The 12932-nt window shown below is 36.0% G+C and overlaps 1 protein-coding gene and 1 pseudogene across 4 annotated transcripts; one reads left to right on the plus strand and one right to left on the minus strand.

Annotated features, from left to right (window-relative positions):
- Positions 1-1034: 1034 nt before the first annotated feature.
- Positions 1035-11171, minus strand: LOC149559821 (uncharacterized). Of its 4 annotated transcripts, none has more exons than XM_089824317.1 (4): positions 11015-11171; positions 10206-10338; positions 2017-2305; positions 1035-1920 (listed from the first exon to the last, which is right to left on the minus strand). In XM_089824317.1, exons 3-4 carry the CDS (start codon positions 2296-2298, stop codon positions 1498-1500), a joined length of 705 nt encoding a protein of 234 aa, XP_089680443.1. In that variant the 5' UTR covers positions 2299-2305; positions 10206-10338; positions 11015-11171; the 3' UTR covers positions 1035-1497. The 4 variants fall into 4 exon arrangements, with proteins under 4 accessions (XP_089680443.1, XP_089680444.1, XP_089680441.1 ...); XM_089824318.1 differs by having other exon boundaries at positions 10929-11171; XM_089824315.1 differs by lacking the exon at positions 10206-10338.
- On the plus strand, positions 9104-10193 carry LOC149559822 (glycerol kinase pseudogene; annotated as a pseudogene).
- Positions 11172-12932: the final 1761 nt, after the last annotated feature.

Consider the following 12932-nt stretch of genomic DNA (forward strand, 5'->3'; position numbering starts at 1 on the left):
GGATTGAATTTGGCATACAGTTGCTTCTTGTTTTGCTCCAGCTATAATATTTTGTATTGATGCTGCTATTTGATTTGCTAGAGCAATGTCATATGCTGTTTTTTGTGTTTCTTGCTGATTTTCTTGCAGTCTCTAACTGCAAATTTGTAACTCACATATTCAGTAAGCAGTGCTTAACTTAGCATAAACACCCCATTTCAACTTCCAAACCTCATGAAATAAAATTTAGAAATTGAAAAAAGGCAAGCTTCATACGATGTGTGCTGTAGTCACACAGCCCTGAACCTACTGGCTTCTTTCAGTCTTCCAGTCCCGAAAGTGATTATGTTCCTATTATCAGGATGTAAACTAGGAGTTTTTATAAAATAATAACTCCTATTGGATTTATATTTATACAGTAGTTTTGTTTATATTTTCAACAGTATTCAGTTTTCCAAGCATACTTGCAAAAGCAACTTCACAATATCTATGCCACGTTGACATAGACTCGTTGCAATTTATTTGTAAATAGATTTATAGCAATTAAAACCTTTAAATGCGTGGTTCTACAAGATGTGCAGACAAGTACAATAGATGAGGTTCCGGAATTCTGTATAGATAAAACACTAACATATACAATGTAGCATAAACAAAAGCTTACAAGAAATGAAATATATGGCCCTTATCATCCCATTTTGACCTCCAAAACTTCGTTGATGTTATTCTATTGCCACAAGACCTCAATTTCAAGCAAAACAGAAAAACATCACCAATAAGATGCATGAATATTCCAGTCTGTCATAATGAAGCTCAGTCAGTAGCTTCTGAATTTAACTGTGTTTAACACTTGTTACCATAAACATTTAGGATCATGATTCATGATCTATCGTCAAGATGTTGATATTTTTTACTCTCTTTCCTTGCTGTCATCATAATGATGGATCATGAAGCATGATCAGAAACTTTGATGGTAAGAAGTGTTCAAACAGATAAATCCAGAAGCTACCAAGACTCGATATCACTAATTACTTCAATCAGTTTCTGCCATCAGTGACTTCCAATAAAAACCATCAATTTTCATAAGTACTGTGCTATTTAAAGCACATTTTTATCTTTTGATATGCTAAGGTATCTCTCCATGAGTGATTAAGCAAACTTGGCAACACCTTCTCCCACCTTCCCAATGAGAATCCAGCGAGGCATTCTGCAGGAACCATCAAATAAATGGTTCCTGAAAAATAAAATTGAATTGTATGCCTTTCCTCATCAAAATTACATGGAATAAAAAATAAGACCAATGAAACCATCCAAGTGTGAAGATGTGACACTCTCTTAACAAAAATTATGATAAATAGATGAAGAAATGGATAGATGACAATAGCAGAGACTACTAAAATTTTTCTCTCCGCCATTCTTGCAGTCACTGTTCTCAATTTTGAATAGACCTTGCCTGCTGGAGATCCTAAAATAAGGCTGCACAAGGCATCTAAAATCTCTCCGAGACAATAGCAGAGACTACTAAAATCTCTCCGCCATTCTTGCAGTCACTGTTCTCAATTTTGAATAGACCTTGCCTGCTGGAGATCCTAAGATAAGGCTGCACAAGGCATCTCTAGCAACTTTGATATTCAAGAAAGATCCCAAAATATGAATTCTTGTATCAGCAATCACAATTCTAGTCCTAGTTGAATTCTCAATTGCAAACTTTGTCTTTCCACCTTTCCCAGTTAACCTGCCAATTGCTCGAGAAAGATGCTCTCCACGGAGAGTTTTAACATCTTTAATCTCAAAAGATTCTACATAAAGATCATCCAACCTCAAAAGTGCAATGGCATCAGGTACATCAAAACCAAGCATATATGCATGGACAAAGTCGGCACATTTCTGTAGGTTACTGATTTCTGGGGTGTCTGGGCGTGTCTTTAATTCAACTCTACGGGCCTGCATCAGAATCAAGGATATCAAAGGAAGGAAATGCTCCACAAAAGCCATGAGAAAAATAGAAAGATTTTTTTTTAAAAGGGCCAAGAAGAGTACCTTGATATTCATCCTTATGTCAATCTTCATCTGCTCATAAATAGGAGTGTAGATTTCCATCCAAATCTTCTTCAGAGGTGTGAAACGGTGAGGTGGAACAGACACTTTCCGAAATTCAGGGCGACCACCAGATCTTTCATAGGCAGTCAACGGTTCAAATTGTGGCTTTGGGGGAGTTATGTTCAAAGCACCAATGAGAATGTCAGCCCTCCCTGAGGTGCCCTTGGGATTTATTTGTTCAATTGCCATAGCTTGAGGCCCATTTGAAAATTCTTTCTCCATCTTATTGCTGTGTTGAAAAGCCAACAAATTTAACAATCAAATGTCAAAACATGATCACAACATAGACCTAGTAATTAAATTAAACAGGATGTAGGGCAGTATGTACCCAATTTTAAGTTTTTTACTAATTAAAATGTATAACGAGATCACGTTAAAATGAAAGGAACAAAAACATAATTATTAATAAAAACATTTTCAAGCTTTATTGCTTTAGCCAATAACATAACATTTCTATGGCACTTGATGCGCCTTCTCAGGTCAATGTCTGGCAAAATTTTGGAGCAATCCATTTCAGGAAAAGAAACTTTTTTGTATTAAGTACTCCAGATATCAGGCCGAGCAGCAATAGTTTTAATACAGATAACCTCAAATGGCTAACCCTGACTTCAGATTTCTTCAATATCAACTACTGTAAGGTAGCCAATGATATTACTGTATCCACGGATTTTTACAAACTCAACTAGTAGAAAGCAGCCAATGGTAATCCTGGATCCACAGATAGGGATATTACTAAATCACTATAGCTTTATTGCTCGCTATCACATGCTCTGAGCCCCTATATATGCAACACAATTCACAATACATTCATAACTGTTTCTTCTTTTGTTTCCATTGATGGTAATTATTTTCAATTGTCAGAATGGTTCAGATCTAATGCAACTTTCGTTAACTAAACTTTTTTTGATGTGGCTCCTTCCAGAATTATTTGGCAACTGTTTTCTCTTTACTCTGTGCACTACATGTAGTCTTAAGTTTTAAGTTCTTTATTAGTGTCTTGACTAATCTTTTAACTGTTGTTTTCCCTGTAAATGTGTTTTTGTTTCATTTTATTTTTTTTTAGCCAAATATGTTTTCAACTTGTTATAACTTCCCACCACCTTTTAAAACCTGGGGATTTTATACCTTAGTATTTCTCTATTATAACTGAGAGTACCTTTATGAAGTCCCAAAAGTCAGCTCTGTCCATTTGAGGACACTAAATTGTTACCACTTATTTCTAGAAAATTTGAACTGTTTTGAGAATTATAACTTTGCACACATCTAAAGGTTGTTGTGGTTCTTTAACGTTTCAGCATTTATTTATCATATCTGAGAATATTAACACAAACAGTATAAACTGTGACTTCTATGAAAGATAAAACTTATCTACTTAAACACCCTTCACACTACCGTATATATATTCTCTTGCTCCTTGCTGCTTAAAATCTTTCACAGTAATTGAAAAGTCAATCTGAAAATATTGGGCTTTTAGGGCTACAAGAATCTTGAGCTCAAGAGAGGATTTTTTGCAGCCATTTAAAAGAAAATATTGGTTGCAAGTTAAAATTTGTTTTCAGGCATGGGGCGATGAATGTTTCAACTGTGGGAAAGTTACTTGTGACTAGTTCTAATTTTGCATCAATGTTTGAAGTTTTAAACTATGATGCAATAAAATCCAGAAAGTCACAACCAACTTGCTATATTGTTAAAAATTGGTGTCTTTAATTATGTTGTCTTAACTCAAAGAGTTGCGACCCTCACCAACAGACTGAATATTATAACAAACTTAAATCACCATGAGCATTAAAAGGTGTGTTTGAGAGCTTTTTGCTCTTCTAGGTTTGCATAATAATAGCACTGACTAACAATCTGGATACAGCATCCAGCTTAGACCACTAGCAGACATCAATGATGTTTCTAAGGAGACCCTTTCTGATGAATTCACCTAATTGCAATACTCACCCATGGTGTGAATGCCCCATCGAGCTTAGATGACAATTAGGCTTAGAAGTTGTGTCAAAAGGGTTTCTATAACACCATATTTTCTTAATTACCATAGTTCTGCGAAGTTTACTGACAGGGGCCATGGGGATACAGAGACCAAGGACCTTAATTTGAGGGGGAGAGGGGCATGTTGATGAATAAATTGAGGCGAATTAAAAAGTTTGAGGCAAAGTCTGCAATATAACATCTGCAAGTGCCCCATGAAAGGCAAACTAGTTTCCTGAAGCTAAAGGTTGCAATAGTCTGTACAAGCATATGAAATATAGCAAACAACCTGGCAGAGCTGGCAGACATGGTGATTCTATGGGGGTATGTTTTCCCCAAGCCCCCAAGTCTCAGAAACATCCCCCTGTATGGAACGCATGTTTCATTTTTTTGGATGCCTCCCTGTGGAACACTATTGTAATTACAACACAACCCAATGTTTTAAGCACAAAATAAAAGTGTAGATTCCATTTATTTTTGAAGCTGCATCTCATGGGTTTCTACAGTTCTGAATTCCCTAATCGTTATATCACCCACAGTCTGAATACACCATCAAGATCAGATCATCATTAGACTTATAGTTGTGTCTGGATCATTTCTATTATGCCAACCTCTCCTAGTTGCCCACAGTCCCGCTAAGATTAGAACATGTGTCAAAGAGCTTAATCTTCTGGCAAATTCGCCTTAATATAGAACTCATCCACAACTTGAATACATCATCAAAGTTAGCTCACCATTATGCTTATGAACTATCTCCAAGGTTTATATAGCACCAGATTATAATAATGACAACCCTTTTTCACCGTCTGAGTATACCATCAATCTTAGAAGTCTCTGATGGGTTCTTGTTCTGCAAATATTTTAAAATTATAAGATGCACCCACGGTCTGATTAACCATCATGCAGATTTCACCATTGTGTTTATAATCTATGCCCTAAGGAATTGTATACTGCCAAATTCGTGTAGGCCAATTACCTGGCCTAGCTCAGGTATGGCATGAATCAATGTGGCCACTTTACCTTTAAGCATCTCAGTTAGGTTTGAACCTATATCATCATCCTGGCAGTTATTCCTTCTCCAATGTTGAGGAAAAATTGGTTCTAGCAGTTAACAGATATGTATGTCTGCCCTGTTCAATCCATTATCTTTACATTTTGTAAACACCTGTATTTTTGTTGTTGTGGAGGAAGAAATTTATATGAACCAAACTTTGACAGAAAAATTTATAAACCGGCTATCCTTGTTTGGAAAATATGCTTACCAACATGTTACAACCAGATATTTAGCTTTAAAATATCACTTTGATAATTTGAAGAGCGTTTACTGACATGTGACAACCACATATTTAGCTTTAAAACATCACTTTGATAATTTGAAGAGTGTTTATGTCCCTATTGTTTTGCTATGAAATTTTTAAAATATCACCTTATCAGAAAATATATCAAAATGCATCTTGGCTAATTAAGAATGCCCTTTCTAGGGCTGTGTTTGACTCATGCACCAAATTGGTGAAATTTTAATATTTGGAACCTTTCTGATGGAAAACGTTGTTCAGCTTGCGAGCATTTCTGATATGATAGGTTTTCATTGTACAAAAGCTTAGTTACCAGGTTCACACACTGGACCCTTCAAACAGGTCCAGGTGCAAACTGGATTCGGGTTCGCACGGGGGTCCTTGCTTGGAATGGGCAGGGTCCTTGATCAGACCTGTGGCCCAAAACATTAGAAACAGATTTTTTTGATTTTTTTTTCTTTCTAACCCTAAAACGGCCCCATTATAATGAAAAAAAAATCACAAACCGAAATACCAGGTTCTTGTATCTAAAGCTGCCCCAAACCCAAACAGGTGGAAAGTGGAAGAAAGGCACATAGCAGCAACCTAGAAAATTGGAGCTGCCACTAATTGTAGGCCACACTTTTGTTGATAAACCACAATCCTCTCCCAATTTTCAAATTGATAGCTCCAAGGCACATATCTCTAGCCTAGAAAATTGAAGCTATCAGTAATCGTAGGCTGTATTTTGGTCTTTTGTGTCAGAACCATAATTCCAAGTATTAAATTGATAGATCCAATCTCAGTTGGAACTGAAACTTTTGTACTAGCTAGCATGAATTTCCAGGTCAAGTTTAGAATGGAACTTTGTGAAAATCTTCTTCTTGTATCATTAATGAAACCATCTAATTTCTTGTTTGCAACTAACTAAACGGCTTATAAAGTAGCTACTGAATAGTTTTGAGCTCTAGAAGTGTATCTACACTTTAAGGAATGCAACAAGTTATGCTCTAGTCTTTATATTCGACCTCTTATAGACATGACCAGTAATTGTCGCTCTTTGACACACTTATCATTCAAGATTGCAAGAACTTTATGCAAGCCATTTTGGAAAACAATAATTTTCAGGAGGGTTTGTGATGCGGAGATACCAAAACAATCTTCAAATCTGTATCTCTTCCATAATTTCTTTCTTTAAACAAAAAAATAAAGGCCCATGATCCATTTCCATTCTGAAACAAATAATGTTCAGCATAATATAACATCAACTTCATTTTACCTTATCTAAAACCCGATTCAAAACAAATAATTCCTCCCTAGAAACATGTAACAAAAACAACTGTCACTCAATGCTATATCATAACTCTGCAATAACAAACTACAAGACATCCAACCATGAAAGCTACAGAGAGGACAACACGATGGGAAACTAAAACACAAGCTAAAAGAAACTGTTATATTAACACAGCAATTACATTTTGCATGGCTCTCTGGCGGCATAAGCTAAAAGAAACTGTTATATTAACACAGCAATTACATTTTGCATGGCTCTCTAGCGGCCATTATTTAAGCTTATTCCTTCCAACTATCGATCGCCCCCTCTGATTGAATAATCTTGTCTATATCCATTTTGAATTGGATGCTTACATTTTTGCATAACAGTAGATAAATAATGATCAGAATTAAATATTTCATGAGTGCCGCTGCACCATACTCCCCAGCTTCAAAATTTCTATGTCCCTATAGAAATGTCTTCACTTGATCGATGCCTCCGCTGCTTCCATTCTTTACCACTTTCAACTATGACTCTTCACAGACTGACTCCCATCAATGGAGTTCAACTGGTTGCCGTCAAGGTGCTTCTCCCATTCCACAGTCCACTCCTCATGCTGCATCACAACCTCTGTCCCTCACCTGGGAGTCCCTCTTGCCTCTCTCCCCAAGACTTTTGGCGACACACAAAGGACCATCCTCTCTGGCCCTAGATCATCTCCTATGATCCTTTGGTAGACCTCTCCTGTCCACCCATTGCAGTTGAGCGAACTAGCACCATTCTGCAACCACAGACCTCAAAACAAGAATCCAAAACAACCCAACACTGCCTGGTGTAGATTCTATCCATCTACATGCTTAGAATCTTCTGAGCTCTGCTACCAATATGATGTAAAACACTCAAACCTTCGACATATTTCCACCACAATAACAACTGAATCATCCATCAAACCCAATATATTCATTTATCACCGTTCTACTCTTCATGACAGAGAAAACAAAAGGGAACACATAAAACTTCAGAAAAATACATTTCTATTAAATTCAAATCTGAATGCACATGTGATTCAAATGACTACAACTAAGAATGGCTCTCTGGTTCGAAACCAGAGAGCCCAAATATTTTCCTAACTTTCACTATATTCCGCAACTGCTTCTAATCGACCTCCCCTTTGATTACAAAAGATGCCTATTTAAAGACTATCTTGGCGGTTACAAACTGTTCCCCTATCTTATGTCTATTCATGATTTTAGTTACAAATATCATACCATTCCTTGTTGAATACATTACAATAAAAATAATAAATCACCATGTCATGACCCGATTTCACTATATGAAATTTGATGGTGGAGGTGATGCTCCTGCATCATACTCCCGAGCTTCAAAATTTCCATGTCCCTATGGAAATGTCTTCACTTGATCGATGACTCCGTTGCTTCCATTCTTTACCACTTTCAACTGTGACTCTTCACAGACTGACTCCCATCAATGGAGTTCAACTAGTTGCCGTCAAGGTGCTTCTCCCATTCCACAGTCCACTTCTCCACGCTGCATCACAACCTCTGTCCCTCACCTAGGAGTCCATCATGCCTCTCTCCCCAGTCTATTGGCGACACACAAGACCATCTCCTATGGCCTTTGGTAGACCTTCATGTCCACCCCCTACAGCTGAGCGAACTGGCACCAATCTGCAACCACAAACTTCATACCAAGAATCCAAAACAACCACAATACTGCCTGGTGTAGATCACCTTCCATCCACACGCTCAAAATCTTCGAGCTCTGATACCAATCTGATGCGGATTTACCAAAACAATCTTCAAATCTGTATCTCTTCCATAATTTCTTTCTTTAAACAAAAAAATAAAGGCTCATGATCCATTTCCATTCTGAAACAAATAATGTTCAGCATACTATAACATCAATTTCATTTTACCTTATCTAAAACCCGATTGAAAACAAATAATTCCTCCCCAGAAACATGTAACAAAAACAACTGTCACTCAATGCTATATCATAACTCTGCAATAACAAACTACAAGACATCCAACCGTGAAAGCTACAGAGAGGACAACACGATGGGAAACTAAAACACAAGCTAAAAGAAACTGTTATATTAACACAGCAATTACATTTTGCATGGCTCTCTGGCTGCCGCCAGAGAGCCCCCATTATTTAAGCTTATTCCTTCCAACTATCGATCGCCCCCTCTGATTGAATAATCTTGTCTATATCCATTTTGAATTGCATGCTTACATTTTTTGCATAACAGTAGATAAATAATGATCAGAATTAAATATTTCATGGGTGCCGCTGCACCAGTTTGCAAGTTTTGGAATATTTAAGTTTTCAATTGTCATTTTCAAGTAAAACTGAAAGAATTAGAACTGAATTATATTGTATCTTATTCTCGGAGTGTGATGCCTTAATTGGTTGAATCTGTAGGAGGCTGCAAAAACAGCTTAAGAATACAAAACAATCATTTTTTGGAATATAATGGATTGTCTATTTCAGTGCTCTGTAATTTCTTTGGTTGTTGGAATCAGCAGATGATGTGAAAAGAGCAGTAAAAGACAATGATGCATCATTCAGAACAGTGGATAGTTAGGTGATCTGGAAGTTGTCTGGGGTTACTAAGAGAATAGGGAAGGATAAAAGTGGTATTCAAGGCAGTCATGTAACCAATTGCTCAAATGTACCTCGAACGATGTTGATGGAATTGAAAACACTAGTATAACATGTGACCACCCTTAACATTTTGAACATACCTCCATCCATCTTCCTCATATTGTTAGCAATGCTGAAGTAATTGGGGAGATTGTCCAGGGGTGGCCATTGGCTGGAACCCACCAGTTGAGTGTTTAGGAGACCAACATGCTGCCATGCTTGGTTAAAACTTAATCTTGTCAGATAGGTCAAGCAAGGAGCACTTGGGGGACAGGATGCTTCGTTCATTTGAACATGGGTCAAAGAACCATTGCATCTGGATCTAAAAATGGGTTATTAAGTGTAATAAAACCAGAAAATTATCCCTTGGAAAGATATACAGTAGTTGCAGGAGTTGTTTTAAAATGGTTGAGGAATAGCTTGGGCATAATTCAAGGTGCCGGTAGACTTAATGACTTCGTCAGAACAGTGGAGAATAATGGGGGCATCTAACTTGATCCTGCCTTCAATGGTTTGCTCACTCCATAGTAGAGAGATGATGCTAGAGAAATTTGTCTGGGGATAACTAGATTCGCAGCAAAAGTTCAGCCTCACATAGCCCGAGCGGAGGTCAGATGTATGTGCTTTAAAGTAAAGAAGTCTTAAATGCTATGAGCACAAATGACAAAATAGAAGAGAGAACATATGAGAATGGAGAGTTTCTTCTAGCAGTAGATGATGAGGGCATCAGTTAATAACCTTCTAATGCACATACAAATAGGTTACAAGTTCCCCTTCCACACTCTAAAATCGAATTGTATACAAGTTCCCTTTCATTTAGATAGACTGTTGAAGTTTTCCAATGCAAGGAAGTATAATTCAAGCACAGAAATTGGGTATCTTGTTAATTATGTATATTCTCTTAATCGAGAAGAAACAACATGCTGAGTACTGAGCTCTTTTACCTAGGCTGATCTATTGTGAAGCCCTGATGGAAGACTTGCAGATGTGGAAACTACTGCATAGGGTGCAGCATATGGTGTTTCGAATGAGCAGCATATGGTGTTTCGAATGAGCTGCAGATCTTTACCTCGGAACCTAGAAAGGAAGAAGCAGGATAGTAAGCACAGAAATTAACGAGAAGATTTATGGTATAAGGCTATAGCAAAGACATCAAAAAGTTGGAGAAACTGAAGACTTGTAAGCAGACAGAGAGCAAAGAACAATGTTCTCTTGATGCGAAATCGACAACCATATGAAATTAAAGAGTGGCGATTGGAATTAAAGCTTGCAAGGAAACAACAAATGAAGAACTAGGGAAACTTTTCCAAATTCACACAGGCAGCGTACAGAATACAAAGACCTTTTATGGATGATGAAATAAACGATCTAACAAGGATTAGAAAATGAAGTGTGTTAAGCTGAGCCGAATCAAATTAAAGTCTCTAAAGGACTCGTAAATACAAAAGCTATGGATTAGCTTCATCTGTTGGATTTCCTTCACAATGGGCAGCCTTCGCAGGCATCCAAGTTGCCATATAATCTACTGGCGGAGGATGTATGCAAAGCACAAGCAAAGGAGTGATGCAAGAGAAATATCAACATAGTTATTTTAGAAAGAATAAAACATAATAAAGAACGATCTGATGTGCAGATTCCAAAAGGACACGCCACTGAAACCAACTTACCTCAAGATTCTGCACCAATTATGTCATGCTCTGAACCATGTGGATAAGAAACAGAAGGCAGAGATTGCAGGAAGAAATTAACAAACCTTGACAAAGCTCTCGACCATCACACCTACGGTAACAGTATAGTTAATAAGGGCTGATCGACCTTAGCAGAATACAAACCGATATAGAAACCCTAAATTGTAGCTCTACAGAAGCTGACAGGGTTTTACGGTCTGTGTTCGTTTTCACCTAAATCTTAAATTTATTATTACTAGCAGTTGTGCGTTTATGTAAGAGTTATTTGTGTATATTTTTGATAGATTTCAAATTTCATACATTACAGAGGTATTTCGATTATTTCTAAAATTGCATATTATTTCAACTAATTCTTGGACCTTGCACCTTATCTCTAAGCTTTATGATTGGTACATAAATGTGTATTAAGAATTGTACAATAGTGACATTGGATAGAAAGTGTATTACTAATGTTGCAATAAAATTCTAAATATTGCATAGGTTAGAAATGTTGTAAAAAAATAAGTAATGTGGCATAAGTTATAAAGTTCTTTAAAAATATGTAATTAGTTTTGCATTTCGTCCCTCTTCGAGGTTGTTTAAAAGTGAAAGGTTGCAAGTTACTTTTGTATGAATTTAGCCGTGACAATGTGATTTGCTTGAAATAATTCTCATTCATGAAAGGATGCAGGCTCGAAGACTAGAAATTGACTTACCTATTGACATATTGTCAAAATATACATTCATTTATGTTTAAAGTGCATTGATGATGCTATGTTCAATCTTAATTATATAGTTTATTCATTGGTAAAAAAATCGCGATGAGAAAATCTTGTCTTCTCCATTTTAGAAGCTTCCTTCATGTGTCTAGATATTTCTTTAACAAGTATTGCTTCAATCTAATTATCAATATAAATAAACATAAAATCCATGTATTCTAGTTCACATGAATGGTTTGCATATGGATGTACTAATTCGTAGTCAATGTTGGCTTCCTATGTTGTAGTTGTATGACTTGAGCTTAAAAACAATACATTATTTATTTATTTGTAGCAATCATTTAACATTAATGTCTCTCTCTGATAAAAGAACTAAAAACACTTCTTTGTTTGTTTGTAGTGAGTATTTAACATTTATAATAAATTGATTTTAATCATTCACATATATGTCTTCAATAAAAATAAAAAACAGAAAATATTTTATCCATTGAAACATTAAATGTACAAACATACATTAATCAAGAATTATAGACAATGTAAAATATTGGTTATTGGAATAAAAGGCATACCTAAGGAGGTGGGGTAATCATGGTAATTTACCACCAAGGCTGTAATTGTTACAAATAAAACAAACCAAACAAGAATATGGTACAAAATTTTTACTACATTCTATAAACTAAAAGTAAATTTCAATTGAAATGCAATCAACTTTGATAAAATAAAGTTGCACTATAACTAAAAACCATATGTCCTATTATTTTGAAAATAAATATAAGTACCACTCATACAACTGAATTGTACAAAAATAAAGCCCAATGTACCGGAATTAAATCATCTACTCTTGTAATTGCAAATTGTGCAATGTCCAAGAGAAAACTTAAGAAAAGTCTTGTTGACCTTGTGTTCCTTCAAATAACACTAACTTTTGAACTACCAAATAAATAATAGTATCCAACAAAAATACTACAACCCCCTTCCTCTTTGTCCACCCTTTCTTCTAGTACCATTCGTTGGAATGAGAGTGAATGTTGAACCCTTGGTATTTGGTCTTTGATTATTGTCATTGATGTCAATAATGCAATTACAATGAGCATATGCCAGGATTGACATCATGTAATTGTCTTATTTGATGTCCTTAAATATTGTTCAAAACGTATTCAAAACAAACACTTAAGTGTCATACAATTAACACTTGATGTTCACATTGGTTTAGAAAACGGATATTTAAAAAAAATAATAATAATAATATTGGTCTATTAGAAAGTTGATAGGTTTTTTTATTAGT

This window comes from Cupressus sempervirens, chromosome 4 (assembly GCF_028749045.1).
Source record: "Cupressus sempervirens isolate cs-2001-9-10 chromosome 4, ASM2874904v1, whole genome shotgun sequence".
NCBI classification, from domain to species: Eukaryota; Viridiplantae; Streptophyta; class Pinopsida; order Cupressales; family Cupressaceae; genus Cupressus; species Cupressus sempervirens.